General features: G+C 38.7%; 1 protein-coding gene and 1 non-coding gene across 3 annotated transcripts; one reads left to right on the forward strand and one right to left on the reverse strand.

Annotated features, from left to right (window-relative positions):
- The first annotated feature begins 244 nt into the window (after window positions 1-244).
- On the forward strand, window positions 245-16,525 carry mtpap (mitochondrial poly(A) polymerase). Of its 2 annotated transcripts, none has more exons than XM_087788783.1 (9): window positions 245-411; window positions 673-839; window positions 1,409-1,633; window positions 1,716-1,949; window positions 3,038-3,252; window positions 4,390-4,616; window positions 5,991-6,083; window positions 6,190-6,263; window positions 15,576-16,525. In XM_087788783.1, the coding sequence occupies exons 1-9, from the start codon at window positions 255-257 to the stop codon at window positions 15,882-15,884; spliced, it is 1,701 nt and encodes a 566-aa protein (XP_087644909.1). In that variant the 5' UTR covers window positions 245-254; the 3' UTR covers window positions 15,885-16,525. The 2 variants fall into 2 exon arrangements, with proteins under 2 accessions (XP_087644909.1, XP_087644910.1); XM_087788784.1 differs by having other exon boundaries at window positions 1,716-1,940.
- Window positions 16,526-18,979: 2,454 nt separating this feature from the next.
- Window positions 18,980-19,051, reverse strand: trnag-ucc (transfer RNA glycine (anticodon UCC)). The gene has a single exon. It is a non-coding gene; the product is annotated as a tRNA-Gly (tRNA).
- Between the last annotated feature and the right edge of the window lie 860 nt (window positions 19,052-19,911).

Genomic DNA, 19,911 nt, shown 5'->3' on the forward strand with positions numbered 1-19,911 from the left:
CTTCTCCTTTTTTGAGTTTCGTTTTCTCTTTCCAAATCTCATAGAATGAAATTCTGTTGAATCGTTTGGTGTTTTTCTACCCAACCTTCGCTTTTGTACTCAAGAAACACTTGTGATATTCAAATTTCCCGTGTTAAATGTGCAAGTATTTGTTTATTTAGATATATTGAATCTGACTGTGTTCGCGTTACTCAGGGTGACTCCTCTAGGTAGCCGTAGGGACGCCGGCGCGCCTGCGCAGACCGCCGCGAGCAATGGCGTCCTCCGTGTTAGCGTGTGGTCTTCATATGCCCGTCAAGATCAGCCTCGTTTCGTGCCTTCGAAAGTTGGACTCGGTTATTCACAGATGTCATGCCACGAGGTCCGCGGCTGCGAAAATCCCTGCGTTGAATAGAAATGAAAGGGTCCAAGGTCGGTAAATAAATCGAGGCTAACACTTCAGCTAACGTCAACATAAGAAACTTTATTTAACTTCTGATTGGAGATGTTTTTTGTTGTTTTTTTAACAGCAACAAAGTCTTAAACATTTTTTTATTATTCGTCCTTCTCTTTGTGTTAATAAAAATATGTCACATGTGGATAATGGTTTCTTCTGTTTATATGACGTTGTTTTATTCAATGTTTATTAATTCAATCTGTTTTATAATATGGTGGAATGCATTTGTTCTGCAGCTCCCAGGAAGGATCACAAGTCGTTTAACAGCCTCCAAGCAGAGAGACAAGAACAGGCGAAGAGATCTGTCCTCATCAGCTGTCCACCCGGAGTCTCCACGCAAACAATAAAATCATACCTAGAACAATATGGACCTATCAACAACTTCTTCAAATCCAGTAACTCTGTAAGTGTGTTTTTGCAAGTGTGTGTGGAAGTACGTCACAGATCGGCCAACCAGACGATACCAAATGAGTAGAGATGGTCCGATGAAGCTTCATGAAGCAGTGTCATTGGTTTCAGAGTCCACTAGATGGCGGTCTCTGCTCTATTTTCCTTTTTGTTTGAAACAACTTATGAAACATTTTTAAACTGATGGCGCCACCTACGGACCTGAACAACATGACACTGCTTCATGAAGCTTCATCAGCCCATCACTACAAATGATTACCAAGCTACTTGATTGAACTTTCAACCGATTAAGATGGCACTATATCATTTTTCAATAATTATAATTAGATTATCCCCTTTGTAGAATAAAAAACAACAACAAAAAACAACAGGTTTGTTTGAATAAAAACATGGTCAACTTTTCAATGCAGAAATTACTGAATTCAATTAACCCACAAAAATATATGGAATTCTTAAAGAACAACATTTCATTTTAAAAAATGAAATTGAAATGTATAATTTAACCATTACATTTTCCAATCCCATTGTCAATGAATATGGTATTAACTTTTTCTCTCCGGGTAGGACGCGTTTGTCGTTGTAGAATATGCAAGCGGAAACGGTGTCTCCTCTCTACTGGAAAGTATCCACGTAACGGATGTCAGTCAAAGATGCTTGCTGACCTCCAGGTCCAGAATGCTCTTCTTAAAGAACCTTGTGTTCGATTCCATTCCGACACCGATCAATCGTGCCCAACCGAAAACCGGTGTCAAGAACGACCTCAAGGATCAACTGTCGAAGGAAACAAGTGTGAGTTAACGCAACTTTTGTTGTAAATATGAAATTTAAATCTGTCTTTTAACACAAGCCTTGTCCGCGTCCTCTCTTTCAGATGGACAAACAGATGCTTTTACTAACTCAGGGGCAGCAGCTCACCGAAGAAGACACTCGACTGCGCTTCCTCGTGTGTTCTCTGCTACAGGACTTTGCTGCTGCTCTGTTTCCGAAATGCACTGTTAGGCCGTTCGGTTCTTCTGTAAATGGTTTCGGGAAGCCTGACTGTGACCTGGATATGTTTTTGGACTGTGGTGGAGGTGCCAATAAAGTTCAAAAGAAGGTAATGAAGGTGAGTGAAAGTGGGAACCCTTGTGATTATGGCTTGTTTGGATTTACCTGTTAGTGTAGAATTGTTAAAATATTGTATTTTTGGATTATTTTTTACCACTTATCTTACTTATTTTCAATATCTGGTAGATATTCAACATTATTGTTTTTTTTTTTGTTTTTTTTTTTTACTGTATATTCATATTTTTATGTAATAGTATTTCTAAACGGAGTGTGTTAAGAACTGACAGAATTAAGAGACAATTTAAAGTTAAAATTTAAGCTATTTAGCAAACTTGTTATTTAGAAAAACAATATCCAGCTTTGAGATGCTGTAGTAGGACCTTATTTAAGAGGTGTAAGAAAAAACATTGATACAATTGAATATCAAAATTTCGTTTCAAACCATACTGTATCATATTTAACAATGTGTATATATTTTATGTTATTAAATCATATATATATATATTTTATTTTTTATTTTAACATTAAAATACTTACAGACGTCAGCTAAAGGAACAAGAAAATCCTGCAAAATTTTGGTAATGACTGAGGATGAGAGGATACATTTGACTCCAGCAGCTTTAAAAGCCATGTATTGGTTCCAAAACGAAAGAAACTGCTTTGACTTTGTCAAGAGTCATGCAGCCTTTACATCCTGAATCAAGTACTCTAGGTCAAGAACAATAATAATTACAATATTCCCCTGTATCAAGGGTCCTACACTAAAATAAATCTTTCTTTTGTGCTTGGTTTTGACTGAAACCCACCAAAAGTGTAAAACAAAATGCCCATCAACCACTTTCTAACTTGATAGGCACTGGCTGAGCTTCAATCTTGCCTTGTTTTTATAGCTTACATGCCATGAACGATGCGTAGCAGCTATCGTCTTCTGCTTCAGAAACCTTTTTTTTTTTAATTGATTGTTTAGGATTTTGTAATTAGAATCCCATGTGCAACATTTGAAAAGTACGGCTCAGCCGTGGTTGAAAGTATACTGTTTTAGTTCTAAATGGGTTAAACCTTAAAGGAGATATGTTGCATGTGCGATATCTATCAAAATCATGATTGATCTTATACTTTTATAACTGAATGTATTGTCTTTTTCAGCCGCACCGATCAGGTCTATCCCTGCATCATGTGACGAAGTCGGCCTCCTCTGAGCATGGAGACAACATCATGGCACTCACCACCATTGCCACTTTCCTGGACATGTATGGGCCCGGATATGGAAGGATGCAGAAAATCCTTCGAGCCAGAGTCCCTTTGGTGCGGTTTGTCCACGAGCCATCTGGTTTGCTCTGTGATCTCACAGCCAGTAACAGGTGCGTGTTCGTGCGAGTCCGTCGCTGATGTTTTTATCACAAAATGACTGGTGTTTCATAACTAGAGAGTCACACAGTTGGTCAGTTTCATGTAGCAGAGAGGTCATGCCATAAAATGTCAAAGTTTCTGTGAGGCATCATCACGGAATCATCTTGAGGTTTACTTCCTTATACGGTCTCCGCTACGCTGTCGTTTCAAAAGCCCCAAACTAAACCCGAAGTTACAATTGTTACCGTGGTTCTACTTACCACCTTCTAGCCATCACGCGGAGCAAGTCGGATTGACCCGCATAAGCTATAGAGACGGATGTTATGTCTTAAAAATTAGTTAAATAGAAAGAATGATGTGTATTTTGAAGTCAACAACTGAATTCAATACAATCCAAGAAGTTTGAGTTCATGCTTGGGTAAAAACTTCCTCTTTCTACTGGCTGTTTAAAGGCAAAGATACTACTTAATTTGCTCATTAGTGCCATCTGTAGGAAGTTTTCGGTAATGTCACATTCATTTATCTTTGACTGTCAATGTCTTTAAATCTCATGTAGATGAATAAATGTAAATATGAAAAATATAAAATAAATAAAAGATGATCACGTATGGAAAAACTTGATATGTTAATGAAGGTTTAATTAACAAATCGAAATTTTCATTAAAAATGTACATTTATTATTATCATTTATAGAGAAGTCAAGATGCAAAGTAAAAAAAATAAATTGTATCAATTTTACGACCCTTAACTGCTATTTACACTAAATTATCCGTTTAGGTTTTATTACTTCCTCCCATCGGAATAAGTGATCTTTAGAAATGTCACTTCAATATACTGTATTTGATGTCTTCATTAAAGCCTATATAAAATGTATTCCAAGGATGTTCAATGTGAATACATGGGCTTATCAAAGATATTTTATTGAACAAAAAACGAACCCCTAATAACTGCATGTTTCAATAGGGCCACAAGGTGTCAGAATTACACCATTGATGAATTTCTCGTGTCTAAAATAATTGTTTTATCTGCTGCAGCCATCATAAGAATATCGGCTTTATTTAAAATGTTTCACCTCTTTTCTTTTTTTTTTGAATGTAAAGGATAAATTAGATCACAATGTAATTGTGAGTTTTTTTTCTTCTCTACAGCATTGGCATAAAAAGCACAGAGATGTTTTATATCTATAGCACACTTGACCCTCGTGTGAAGCCCCTCGTTTGCGTGGTTCGTTACTGGGCCAGTGTTAACGGCATCACCAGCAAAGTCTCTGGCGCCTGGATCACCAACTTCTCCCTCACGATCATGGTGCTGTTCTTCCTGCAGAAGAGCAACCCTCCCATAATCCCCACCGTGGACCATCTACAAGAACTTGCAGGTACAAATAGAATTTACAGAGAAACTGTGCTCATGAACACACGACGATTAAGATGAATGGTTTAATCAAAACGAGTTCTTAAAAACGTGTCTTGTCAGTCATTAGGGAAGCGTGGCTTTACATAAGACGAGAAACCAGAAGTGCTATGAGAGAAATGGTTTCAGTGAAACACTTCCCTGTAAGGCGCCCAAGAAAAGGGCGTTTTGTATCTGCATTGACAAGTTTCACTCAGTTAAGTTTCTGCTACTTTCAATGGGCTTCATAATATTTGGTTACAGTCTGTCAAACACCAAGGAGAAAAGGTTATATGGAAATATGCAAATACACATTTGATGAAAATAGTTTATATAATGAACAATAATTCTTACAATTAACCAAAATATCTCACTTGCATAATTGTATTTGAATTGTAAGTTGTGATGTTTTAATTAAGTGTTATATACTGGTTATATATTGCTTATAATATACACTGCTCTATATTAACATACGTAATAAGTAAGTAACCCGGGCATATGTAAGCTAGTTATTATTTAAGAAAATGGTCAGCATCTCTGTAACTTCACTTCGAGCCGGTGACAAAGAACTGTCGTCCGGAATTTATAAAACTTTTATTCATATTTTGAACTTTAAAGAACTTTTTCTACTTTGATCGGAACCGGCCCCTCATCGTCTTTTGCTCCTTTTTTTTATGAAGTAGATCATGAACTTGACGAGTGTTCCTGAGAACCAGCAGTTTGATAATCTCTTACAGTGTCAATGAACTGGACAATGTTTGTATGAAGTGTCTCGTGTCACCTCTCTGACATCATTAATGTTGGCACACTGCTGCATTCAGCGACACGCTTCACCTTGGTCGCCTCATAATTGCCCTCCGAGAGCAATCATACACTCATGCAGACTCAGACACACACACACACACACGCACACGTATCTCACCAGCTAGTTTAGTGGTGCCTCCATGACAGAGAGTGCTTACAGGACTATAAAAGGCCCATCACTCTGGGAAGGTCGTTGACCTTGCCTCCTCAGGACACCGCTGCAAGCCAGCGGGCACACACACACTTAAACATGCAGACGCAGGCCAACACATGTACACACACGGGGGGGGCAGGCAAGTGCTAGCGCATTACAATAGATATGAATCAGAGACGTGCTTGCACGCACACATTTGAACTGTGAACACATGGCTTGCAAGAAGAGACAAATCCACGCTCGGAGGACGAACAAAGCAGTAGGATCTCCGCCCAGCACCATATACACATCCCTCTTCCTCTGTGTGTGTGTGTGTCATCATCAGTTTGTGTCTTGTTTATGACCCTGGGTGCCATGTTAAGGCATCCATTTACCTTGTGTCCCGGCTCTCGCCCCTACAAGGTCCCGCGGACAAGTGTGTGATCGGGGAGAATGACTGCTCGCTCGTCGGCGACATCAGCAGGATTCGGCTCCAGAGCAACACGGAAACGCTCGGTGAGCACGAGAGCGCCGACTCAGCCTGCAGGGCTGTAACTCAAAAGTATTGATGATCCCGTTAGTGGCCCTGAATGCTTACCTGCCCTTTTTCTTGCTCTCTTAGGGAGTCTGCTGTGCGAGTTCTTTGACTTCTATGCCACGTTCCCGTTCGACAAGATGTCCATAAACATCAGGACGGTACGTACGCTTCATCTTTTCACTGAAGAGATTACAAAAATGGTGTCACTTGTGAAAGGATCAATAGAACAAACTATAATTATTAATTTGAGGGTTTCTCATGTGAAGACCATTAGTGTAATAAATCACTATCATTAATGGACGACAACTTCCCTATCATGAGGCTGTTTGTTGAAAGACAAAACTTTTTTTTTTAAATCACAAAACATGTTTTATTGTTTTCATTATATTTTATAAAGTCATTTTGGCAGAGGGATGCGTCATTATATCGCTTTTCTATTCTTCTTTATATTATTATCTGTTGCAGTTTTGAGGAGATCCATTGCGGGCTCTAATCCGAGGGATTAATAACTGAGAATTGAACTGTGCCTCCAGGTACGGTGAAATAATCTGCGAGATTAAAGGAGGAACACTGATAATAAAGTGAGGTCGGCGGCATTTAAATTCAACAATGAGACATTTAATCGGGTGACACGTATATGATTAATCTGTTGCTCATCACAGTCCTTTTTTTAGATAATGGCACGAGGAACAGATGATTACATTTGGTTATGTTGCTTGATTACCATCTGGATCCATAAATCTTCAAGGATTTTTGCTTTACGTCATGGAAGACCTACACATGGCTTCTATAACTGTCTGATATTCCAGAACAGATATGATATTAAACAGAAGAAAATACATTTTCTGAACGTAATAAGCATCTAGTGGAGCTCTGTATAAGTACTTATGTTACAATGAGGAGGTGTCAAATAATGCAATAATTAGTGATTAATGAACTTCAGGTTTTTTCACCGTAACACTCTTGTTTTTGTCCCTTTTAAGAAACCTTTTAACTTTCCTTTCTTTCTTATTTTTAAAACTTCTGTTTTACTGTTGTCTATTTCACTGTCGCTTCATCATGTTTGTATGTTGTCCTTGTGTCACTTGAAAGGCGCCTTATAAATAAAATGTGTTATTATAATTATAACAGTAAAAATTATTATATTTTAATCACAATATAACTCACAAATATATAGTAGAAGAACTCACATTTCTCCGATCCTTAATACTCTTCACTGGCTTCCAGTTTCTTTCAGGATCAACTTTAAAATTCTGGTTCTTACTTTCAGATCTATTCATTGTCAGGCTCCTCCTTACATCAGTGATCTGATCCAGCCTTACACCCCAGCTCGGGCTCTGAGGTCTGTGGATCAGAATCTACTTATGGTTCCTCTCACACGGTTCAGGACCAGAGGAGAGAAATCTTTTCAGGCTGTTGCTCCTAAGCTTTGGAACGATCTTCCTCTCTCTTTGTGCTTGATGGATCTACTGACTTCTTTAAGAAACATCTTAAGACGTTTCTATTTGTTCAGGCTTTTCCTTGATTTTCTGGAACTCCTGTGTTGTTCTCAGTATTGTCTTGATCTTTAAAGTGTATATACTTTTTTGAGTATTGTTTTGTTTGTTTAAGCGCTTTGTGACCCTGGTCTGGAAAAGCGCTATATAAATAAATATTACTTACTTACTTACAATAATCTAATTTTAAATTTCTAACTTGCTTGCTTATGCTTGAGTTGCTGGGGTGTGTATGACTAGATCTGTGTTAGCCTCACAATAATACTTTTAAATTAATTAAACTGAGGTTGATTTATTTATTTTTTCTCTGCAACTAAAACAGTTGATAAATTCATTACAGATCATTAGTAATTGATCTTTCATTGTTTGAATGTCATACCAGATGGCACTAAATGTTGGATTTTGTTTGTTTTATTTGGCATTCAATTTCATTTTTTTTCACCACAGCTCCCTGTTCAGGGGAAAACATGTGTGAATGAAGATCTTTGATGCAATATTGTGACAGGCTCCGAATATAAACTTTTTAAGGTCCAGGCAAGTGTTGCCTTGAAAGAAGAGCAAACATTTTAGGGCACCAAAGTAAATGTTGATTTAAAATGATGCACTTTGACATAATGTCATTCTAGCATATCAGCCTTGCATTAACATCTTGTGCTTCTACTGCTAGTAATTATTCATTTATAACAAATATGTATTATAACAAATATTCATGAACTTGAATTAATAAGCTCCTGGCATACTTGTTTAAGTCATGTGAATTACAAGAGCATGATAATAAATGACAGGATTATATGTTAAAGTAAAATAAGTAATGAGATTTCAGGATTTGGCGAATTTCGAGGGCAAACAAACCACTAAATACTTTGAGCAATGCATTTAAGCAAACCTACCTAAAAAAGTGGTGTATTTTGCTAAATTTTTTCCCAACAGCCTGTCATTTTTTTAAACTTTTTTTCACCCTTTCCTTACTTGGCATTATTAAAGTTCTGCTGCCTGACCAGAATTCACCGGACACCTTTACCTACTTCGAGACGCTGATGTAACGAGTTTATCACTCGGAACTGCTCGGCTGTTTCCGTCGTCCGTTTACCGTTGACACGAGCTTCCGAAACGGCTGCGCCCATGTTGTTTACCTTTTACAGTTGGATATAGAAAAGTTGAAAATGTTAAAAAACAGTCAACCGAGGACGATTTTATTACGTTCATTCGACGAAACAATTACGCTACCGGTATTTATTAACAAATTAAAAGCCAAGGGCGGTCACGGCAAGTTGTTGTCGTAAACACGATTACATTCTTTCAGGGCAAGCGTGGAGGACGGTGGATGCCGCGGTGGAATTCGAAACCCTGTAGTGAGAAGTCAAGTGCACTTAACTTTCCTCTGCATTTTCGTGAATGAGCCGCCGCCGGTGTGATTAGTGAGCCTGTCGTTCCCTGATATGTAGATGCAGCAGTTAGACTGTTGCCTGCCGCTGAGCCTCGCTTTTTTAGCCCGATCGATATTCTAATGAAAATAAAATCAATACCCAAGTGTTCTCGGCAGTGAGAATGGCAAATGCAAGGAGCTGGAGTCTCTGCTAGGTTAGGAAAATGCTGACATTATAAGATTGATTACAGCCGTTTATAATCCAACAGACTGGACTTCTCTTTCAGATTCCTTTCAATTGTGGCTCTATTTGTGGATGTTTATTTAAGTAAGTCATTATTTGTAAAGCGCCTCTTACAAGTCAGGGTACTTTAAAATCCTATACCAGGACCTGTCGGGGAGTTTCAAGAAAGGGAAAAAGAAAAGCAAGTTCGATGTGATGAGATGTCACTATCAGAAAAATAATTTGAAGTTGAAATTTTATTAAATTTGGTCTTTTTAAATATATATCATAAAACTAAGGAACAAAGCGTTTATATATGATACAAACGCTCTTTATTTCAAAATTGGAACTTCCAAAAAAGAATCTTAAAAAAAGAAAAAGAAGGACTTTGGCAAGTTATATTAAAACTTGAACTAATAATTACTAATGTAAAAAAACAGCTGGATAAAATTCTGGCAGAAAACATTTCTAAATTATCAGTTTTTATTGTTTAACACTGACCACATGAGGTGTCTCGTGTGGCATGTGAAACACATGATGAGGTATCATGATAGTAAGTAAGTAATTTTTATTTGTATAGCGCTTTTCCAGTCGAGGGTCACAAAGCGCTTAAACAATCAAAACAATATTCAATAAAGTATATATTTTAAAGATCAAGATAAAACATGATACAGTGTCTTAATTTTGAAAGGCCACTAGATGGCACTCTTTGCTTTATAATCTTTGACTCTAATCCACTGGTTCTATTAAACCTGGCATGATTTTTCTAATGGAAATTGACATCTAGTGGTCTTTCAAAATGAAGACACTGTATCACGATATTTCATGAAGCCTCATCACTACGTAGAAGGTGCCAATGAAAGAGATAGTTGTTCATCTTTAAATACAGACACTGGTAGGAGCTACTGAGTTCTATGCTGCCACCTAGAGGTGGCTGTGAAAGCAGCATAGCTATGGGAATGAATCCTAGATTTATATCTTTTTAGTACGCAGCTTTCTTAATGTGTGCATCCAGTGCGGCACCGACGCTTGAGTGAACCTGCATGTCGGTGATTTCTCCAGAAGCACCGACGTGTGTCGGGGTCCTCTGGCGTTATGTAACCATAGTTGAGGGGGTTACACAACTAGATTCGGGATGTGCGGAAACGCACGTTTAATCATCACCGAGCTGGACATTTGTGAAAAGACATGATATTTCAAATTGATTTTGAAAGATTTCCCGCTCCTGGTGTTCGTCCTCTGGCTGCTGAGTCACACAAGCCGAAAATACCACTGAACCGGAGGAAGGAGAATCTAGTGAGATCATCCCGGCCTGCAGACAACAATCCTCGAGACCGTGGAGAGACGAGTGACACATCTCACTAACTAGTCGTGTCCATAAGGCTTATGTAAGGCTCAGACTATCGATATTGGATTCAGTGTTTCTTTAAACACTAGCTCAGCAAAACCCTCGCAGTGCCTTCAAGTGAGGAATATTTGCTTTATAAATGACTTTGAGAGCGACGCCAGCACACTCTGTCCTCGAGGGACACGAGTCTTCCAGACAGAACCTACATTATTAACCTTAATATCTCTCGCGGTGGCGTCGGTTTCGGGAGAGAAATCGCTGCACAGCGTGTGATTGGCTGCGAGTCTCTGCCTCCAGAACCCTCAGACGTTCACCTCCCGATCATGAAATGTAAAAAATCAACACACTAATTCTCAGCATTAAGTCTTCAAAGGACTAAATCTGTCCTGGAGGATGATGGGGTGTGTGGTGGGGTGGGGGGGGGGGGTGACGCAATCAAGCCCCCGACTGCTGTTTAGACTTGATCAAAAGCACGATACGATAATCACAATCTGAATGCTTTATTGATCCCAGCGGGTGGATTAGGTCATTCAGAGATGGAATAGATACGATTAATTCAAGGTTTAGATAAGAACGGTGTACAAAGGCCTGCAAATGAAATATGTTCTTGAGATTGTGTGCAGACGACTGAAGGAGGGACTCGAGAGGATGGAGTTTTTAGAAAGGAGACAAAATTCCCTTTTTTTTTAAACTACATATTTACCTCGACTCTCATCCATGGCTTGCAACATGCATCAGTGTTACCAAGACTTTAATTGACTAAATATTTTCTATTGATCTGCAAAAAAATCTGCACTACTCCTTTAGTAGTATTTTAGTTTTTTGGGTTGTTTTTTTTTCCATTTTTACGTTTGTCTTGATAGTAGAGTTTCATTTTTCACGACTGGCACTCAACTCACATCCCTGTTTAAATGATCAATTCGAAAGCAAAAGTGTTTCTTTAAATAACTTATTAAAAATAACTATTTTAAAACTGTGTTTCAGCAGTCAAAGTCTGGGGGTTTATAAGCTTCCATTTTGGTTCATTTGAGGTTTAAAGGTGTGACAAAAACAAGAAACCTCTTTTTTTAATAGTTTTAGATGCGAATAGAAAAATTGATGGACCAGCTTCTGAATTTACAGGTGTGTGTAGTTCTGGGACCAAAAATGTTTAACAAAATAGACTAAAATTCCATCACCATTCAAATTGACAATCACATTCTAGATGCCACTGAAGCGATGACCTTGTCCTTAGGAAAATGTCTTTCTTTTAATTTTATGTGATCGTTCCCCCCCGTTACCCAAATAATTCGACTCATAACCTTCGTTGACATGAAACTTGACGGATGAATACACTGCAAAACGACTTCTCGAACAGCAACCAATAAAGAGTTGCTGTTTTTCTGTGGACAAAAAGCCATCTTTATCTGAATAGGCTTGATGTTGAAGCAGCTCTGTGGAACATTGTTTGTCTCAGGCTCCAGCAACTGTTGTAACAGTGACATTGAAAAGGGTTTAGATTGTGTCGGCAGTTCTGGAGACGCTTCAGTTTTCACGACAATCTGCATTGTTTACAAAATGAATTTTCCCATAAAGAAAACCCCAATCCCGACACCTTACTAATAATTTAAATGAACGCAACCACCGTCTCATTCCTTTAAGCAGTTTGGTGGTCACATGGTGGCCCGGCATGTCACTTGGAAAATGTTTCCAAGTGAAGAGAATAGAATAGAATAGAATAGAAAGGCTTTATTCATCCCCAGAGGGGAAACACACTTTCACAACAGCGCAGTTGGAAGAAAATAAAGTGCAAGGAGAAAGAAATAGTACAAGAGATAATACAAAATAAAATAAAAACGATCTTATATATACAAATTATTTACAAAATTAGAAATTGACACTATTAACAAAATAAAATAGAATAAAAATAAAATAAAATAGAAATAAAAGACGGAAAAAAAATAAAATAAAAAGCACACAAGAAGAAAAACACGCTACGGATTAGCATCAGGATATTTAAAGTAGAGAGTTAAATATCCTGACACCAGTTGGGATGAAGGACCTTCTATAACGCTCCGTCCTACACTGGGGGGCCTGAGCCTGCCACTGAAGGAGCTGGCCAGCTCCTCCACGGTCAGGTGCAGTGGGTGAAGAGCGTTGTCCCTGATGGAGGAGAGTCTGGAGAGTGTCCTCCTCTCTCCCACCTCCTCCACCGAGTCCAGCGAGCGGCCCAGGACAGAGCCGGCCCTCGTGACCAGCCTGTTCAGTCTCTTCCTGTCCCGGTCCGTGCTGCCTGCTCCCCAGCAGACCACAGCGTAGTGGATAGCAGAGGCTACCACAGAGTCATAAAAGGTCCTTAAAAGTGGTCTGCACACTCCGAAGGACCTCAGTCTCCCCAGGAGGTGGAGGCGACTTCGGCCCTTCTTGTACACGGCACTATTGCTAGAATAATTACTTTTTTTTTTCTTTAATGAAACCAATCATTACAGAAGATGTCAATATAATATCAAAATGTTACGTAGTAGTGCTTTAATATTACCAAAGGCAGGTTTAAAACAAATGTCAAGAGGAATTTTGAGGAGAAAGTTGGCATCAAACTTTCCAGACGAGTCCATACTGGCTTTTTTAACTTGTGTGAATAATTGAATATATAAGAACAAAATACATTCCAAACAAACTAGACTCGTCTTCTTTTTTTTAATTTATATCCAAGTACTTGTATGTATTCTCCCATGTATTTCCAAGATGGGGGCACTTCGTCATGTTATCTATCAACCAAACAGGCATATCTAATGCCGAGTCAATTTCGTGTCAGATATTTGACAGTCTACACGTTAAGAAAAAACAACATTTGATCTCCTGACACTACAAAGAGAAGATGTTCTCGCGTTGAGCCATTTCAGCTCCTTCTGTTCCCACAGTTCGTCTCCCGCCGAGAAATGTGCTTCTAATAAAGAGCGCCCCCCCCACTCACACGCCGATGACAGCTGTCGTCGTCATGCGTGATTGATGGTGACCACCAGGGGGCCCCGGGGGCTGAGATCCTAATTAGTAGCTTCGTCGAGCAACAAGTAAACAAAAGCATATCGTACTCATCGTGCTGCCTGTTTGTAAGTTTTAATCATTACCACGCTGTGATGTATGCAGAAGTTTTTCAGGAGTGTGTCCCCGGATGATACCTTATCTGAAAAATGAGCGTCAGGAGCAATTTTCTCTCGGGGGCCGATCATTAATAACGTTGACTAATATCCTCCTGATAACCAGTTTCTTCTCCTCACAAGCTTCAGCGCCGGTTGCATATTATAGGAGATGCCGGGGTTCGGGTAGCGCCGGGACTTTAATGAATTGATGGCGGTGGTAAAAGAGAGACCCCGCGGTTTAATATATGAGCCCAATATCAAATCTGACACAGCAGAGGAGGACCCGCAGGTAGACGACCGTGACCCGGGTCCACAGCCAGTCCAGTGGAGCAGAGGCGAGCGTAAATCAACTTTAGAGCGCCACAATTCTTCGCCTCACTTCATGTCTGACAGATGGCTTTTCGCGTTCCCATCCGGAGCCCCCCTCCACCTTCTGTCCATGTGACGGAGACACGTTTCTTCGAACTCGTCTGGTTCCCACTGACGTTGGTTTTGTTCTTGTCATGGTACTGGCTGCCACTGAAAATCAACCAGGTTCAGGTGCATGATGGGGCGGAAGACTCGCTCAGCATGTTGCGATGATTCATGTTTCCTGACGTTAGGCCCAGGACTTGGTTGAAAGACTCCATCCCGGTGTGGGAAAAACACAATCATTTTGAGCATTTTTACACCTAATAAAACATCTAGTTATTGGTTTTATTGTGCATCGCTTGTTCATCTACAATACTTGATGTGTGTGGTCGGATTTATTTGGGGTTTTTAGCTCTAGCATTGTTGAAAAATGTGCCTTTAGTGGATGTTTTATCAAAAAATAAGAAAATAAAGTTGTTTAAAGCATTTTATGTATTTACGGTAACAAACCTTTATTCCTGAACTTTTAATATTTAGTCTTTAGCTTATGTATACCTTATTGATGCTTTTGATAAAGTGATAAAGACTTAAAAATGTTGTTCTTTTTAACTTGCTAATTATAGGTTTCCCAACCCTTGTCTCTCTTCATTTAGCAAGACCATATCAATCCTCATTGGAAAATGTGTTTCTACTTTTTTGGTTTAATTTAATAATTTTTCTAATGCTTATTAGAAATCCCCCCCAACACTCGCTCTTCCACTCATCCCCTCTCAGTGAACTCATCACTGGGGCTTTAGACATTTGGCAAATTTTTTTTATGTCCTCCTGTGATCAGTGACATTTATCGTATGGAAAATTCTTGTTTTGGCATATTTTAATTCAATCATTTGCACTGCTTATTAACCTAAGGGGAAAAAAAACAAGAAAAATTCCCCAAACACACTTCAGTCTTTGACTCGCCCTCTCCGTGAACTTGTGATAATAGTTTTAAAAGTCATCAGACTCATTTTTTCTTCTTAATGCAAGACGTAGCCAAACGTCATTAGAAAGTTATTGTTTATATATTTTTCATTCCTTAATTTTCTACAGCTTATCAGGGTCACATGGTGTCTGGTGCCTGTCTGTCCCAGCTACTTGGGGCAAGATGCAGGTGAGATCCTAAATGGGTCTCGGGGGGGGGGGGGGGGCCATCGCAGGAAAAAGAAAAGGCAATACTTTCTGCACACATTCGTTTTGGTGATGAATTATTTTATGAAAGTGCGGGTCCTTTTTATTGGGTTTGCATAGAGAAATGCTACAAGCCATGTTATCGACACATCAGTGCTCAACAAAGATTCTTTGCTTCCAGACGGTCTTTACATTTGAAAATGTCAAGTCCTGTCGGTGAGACGGGCTCATCAATAAAGAGATAAACCTGAGTCTATGTCTTCCCCGCTGGTTTAGCCGGTGTTAAAGATCGCGGCATAGAGCAGCATGACCAACAGGACAGAGGGAACACTTGCAGGAGCTGGTCCCCTACGTGAACCTGTTTTTGAACTGACTCCCTCCTCCCTCCTCTCTCCTGCAGGGCAAAGAGCAGAACAAACCCGACGTGAATCCGCTCCACATCCAGAACCCGTTCGAAGCCTCTATGAACGTCAGCAGGAACGTCAACTCCAAAAATCTGAACCAGTTTGTGGCTTCGTGTCAGGAAGCCTCGCGCGTTCTTCAGCAGAATCCTACTTCCTTGACCGGCACTCACACCGGTCTGGGGTCCATCCTCTGGCCCTCATACATCCAGAAGACCCAAAAGAAGGTGTGGTCAGTGAACAGGGTCAACCTGGGGAACTTGTTAAAGGGGCTTAAAAAGAAGGAAGAAGTGGTGAAGGACGCTTGAGGTGCTCGGATGGTTTGCATCATGGAGCACAAATTCAGTGCTGTTCCAATCATGGACAGTAGGTGCCGCCAGTGAGACTTGGAGGTAATTTTGTGGCTGGTGCAAATGACAAATTATGTATAAAGTGAAAGAATCTTTCTTTTTTTTTACACGCGATTTAACATATTTAGACGCAGTCATCATCGTAGATCATTCAACTGTTGGACACGTGATAAATGTTTGCTGTGGTTTTTGATCATTTTTTTCAGGATTAAAAAAACAACTTTGCTAAAGAAAGTGGTTTGAAATAAGGAAAAAGGAAGGTTTATTCAAAATTATTATTTTGAATGAAAATGTCGATCCTTCATTGTGTCTCTGGTTTTCTCCCCGTCTTTCCATCATGTCGGGTCTCATCGTTTGCTTCTCTTCTTGAGACCCCCCCCCCCCACACCTCCCTTCCAGACTACTCTCTTGGTCTCTGTCGATGTGCTCTCTATGAATGACCATAAATCCACTATGCTAGCATCATTTGTTAGCGCCACGGGATAAAGGTGGTAAATAACCACCAGCCTTTACAGTGCGGTAAAAAGGTTTATAGTCGTCGTCCAATTGTGCAAAAGTTCTCCCACTTAATAAAGATGAGAGGCCTGGAATCCAGGATATCACGTTGCAGGATTTTTTTTTTGTTGTTGTAATGAATTCATTGGTGAATTTCTCTGTAATTTGAGTATTTGGTCGCCTATGAACAAGTAGGATTTCCCGTTCGCACCGACCAGTCAGTTATTCTTTAAGAAGCTCTTAGGTCCTGCACTAGTTACCTGGATGAGCAGCACCTGTTTGACCCTGTTTTATCAATATGACAGACACCTGTCCACAACCTTTTAAACAGTCACTCTCCAAACTCCGAAATCTTTAGACCCGTGCCAGGCCCCGGAGGACTGAATCTGCACTAGGTAAGACGGATCGACAAGCAATCAGTAGAAAATGGAACACGTATGAACCTCACCCTTTTACATCATTAGAATGATGAGCAAAGATTCCAGAATCCCTGTGTGAGGCTCCCAGAGAGCCCGGGGCCAAACTGGAAATTGAAGTTATTTTTAATGTACCTAGACAAATGATTCGGTAAAATTTAAAGATTTAACAACGTTTTATATAAATATAAAGTGCAAAAACATAAAGACATTTTACCATCCTGTGCCACGGTTAAACCATTAACTTTTTATAGATTTTGATTTATACCTTCACAAAAGAGCAACTTTTTTTTTTAACTTTCTCTCCATGTAAATATTCAATAATCTCCCTTTACATTTTAAAGGTACTTTAATTTCCTACATGAAAGTAAACCATGGGAGCCGCAAAACACTTTTGACCTTAAAAAATAAATATTATTCCATAATGTTCACTTTTTCCGTGCCTTGCCTTTGCCTTTGTGCTGTATATAAATAAACTATAAATAAAAACCTTAGTTAGTGATCGTTCACTCAAAGATCAAACTAAACTCATTTTCTACTCTCATGTTGACTTAGGGTTGGAATTATTTTAGAGTAATTGTTCTTTTTTAGGGTTTTCGACGAAAATGTTGGTTCATTTTAATGTAGCGAATGTAGCTCAGTTGCCTTCATCTTTGTCCAAAAAGACACTTCATCCAAACACCTCTTTGGTTCTCGTATGTAACGTCCCTCTTGAATGAAAGCCTCGACATGAGAAGAATCGATCAGAAAAAACAGACGAGCAGTTTGGAAGCATTTGGACGTTTTTAAGTGTATTTTTGGACGAAGATAAGGACGAAAAATACTGAGCTCCAGTCGCTATTATTAAAATAAACAAACATTTTTGTCTATAACTCTAAAAAAGAACAGATTACTCTGAAAATAATCCCAACCCTTAGTCAACATGAGGGTGAGTGGAACATAAGTGACATTTTAATATTGGATGAACTATCACTTTAACCATTGATGATCATAACAATGTTTTGTATATTTACTGCAGTTGTTTGAGTCATGGTTGGTTTTCCCTTTCTTATGTAAAGCACTGTGTGACTCTGAAGGGTCATTTATATATACATTTGTATAAATCATAATCATCATTATTATCACCGTAATTTCAACAATGCAGAATACAATATAAATTGAAATTAAAAACGAAATGATTTGATATCATACCTAGTTTCTAATAATGTACACGTTTGTAACTGATTTACTGAAAAATATAATATGTAGGCTGAAAGAAATGATAGTTTACCAGATCTTTCTTTTTCTTTTAGGTCTGCATTAATTTCAAAACTGAGGTAAAATACTATAACGCTCATTGTTTTGCGTTGTTACTGTTCCTTTAAGAGTGAGACAGGTGAGACAGGTGTGGGAGGAGCCAGAGTTCTGATGACCTTGAAGAACTAATTTTCTTATATCAGCAAAGTTACATCTTACAGTAACAGTTTTTGCTTAAATAAAAGGTAAAATGAAGGAGAGAGCTGCTCTTTTTTATGCGTCACTCGAAAATAAAACCTTCTTAATACATATAGAATTTCAGGCTTAAATCATGTGTTTAATTTGTCATTTTTTTAAGTAAGAGCAATATTTTTGTTTTACATGTGATACTATCATCAGTATTTAATTTAAAAAAAACAAACATTTTAAACTATCTTTATTGCAACAGTGCAGCATAACTAGTGCAGTCCTGCTCACCTGTAAGGTAAACTATATGAATATTTGGTAAAATTGTACCGTGTTTGCGAAAAAAAAAACTGCAAATGCATTAAGAAAGTATAAAGCAGAGAGCGCCATCTAATGGCCTTTCAATATGAAGACACTGTATCATGATCAGCCGTTTCATGAGGCCTCATCAACCCATCATGTATATATACATTATACAGTCATGTGCCACGGTTAAACATTTACATTTTTCGAGATTTTGATTTATACATTTTAACCATCTTGAACTTTCTTAATACGTATAGAAGTTCAGGCTCAAATCATGATCACATGTTAAATAACTTGTCACTTTGTAAGTAAAAGCAATATTTTTTTTTGGTTTGAATGTGATACTTTCATAAGTAGATAATAAGCAAAAGCATTTTAAATACACATCAGTATTGGTAAAAAAGAAATGTCATTTGCGATGGCCGGGAATCGAACCCGGGTCAACTGCTTGGAAGGCAGCTATGCTCACCACTATACCACCATCGCTTGATAAACTGAATCAGCAGAGAGAATAATCGTGAAAACAGGCAGATGTTGCACATGTGTCAGGCAGTGATGGAATCCAGCGTAACATGTTCATTTTTTATTATTATTTGAATCCAAAACGGATAATCAGAACAAATACCGATATTAAATTTGTAAGATAAACAGCAACAACAAAAATTTACCGACGCACTTAAAACAGAAAAAAGGGTTGTTTTTTGTATTACCCTGAACAGGATGTTAGGATCTTCAGAATAAGAGACTCCCAATTGAGACAGTACAGGTCAGGATTTGTCCTGCACTAGTTACCTGGATGAGCAGCACCTGTTTGACCTGGTTTATCAATATGACAGACACCTGTCCACAACCTTTTAAACAGTCACTCTGCAAACTCCACTGTGGACATGACCAAATACCCAGAATCTTTAGACCCGCGCCAGGCCCAGGAGGACTGAATCTGCACTAGGTAAGACGCGATCGACAAAGAATCAGTAAAAAATGGAAGATGTATGAACCTCACCTTTTTACATCATGAGAATGATGAGGAAAAAATCCAGAATCCCTGTGTGAGGCTCCCAGAGTTTTTAATGTACCTAGAGAAATGATTCAATTAAATGTAAAGATTTAAGAATGTTTTATATAAATATAAAGTGCAAAAAACATAATAAACAAAGACATTTTACCATCCTGTGCCACGGTTAAACATTTAACTTTTTATAGATTTTGATTTATACCTCCTACACAAAAGAGCAACTTTCTCTCCATGTAAATATTCAATAATCTGCCTTTACATTTTAAAGGTACTTTAATTTCCTACATGAAAGTAAACCATGGGAGCCGCAAAACACTTTTGACCTTAAAAA

The sequence above is a fragment of the Callionymus lyra genome, chromosome 4 (genome assembly GCF_982586985.1).
Source record: "Callionymus lyra chromosome 4, fCalLyr1.hap1.1, whole genome shotgun sequence".
In the NCBI taxonomy this organism is placed as follows: Eukaryota; Metazoa; Chordata; class Actinopteri; order Syngnathiformes; family Callionymidae; genus Callionymus; species Callionymus lyra.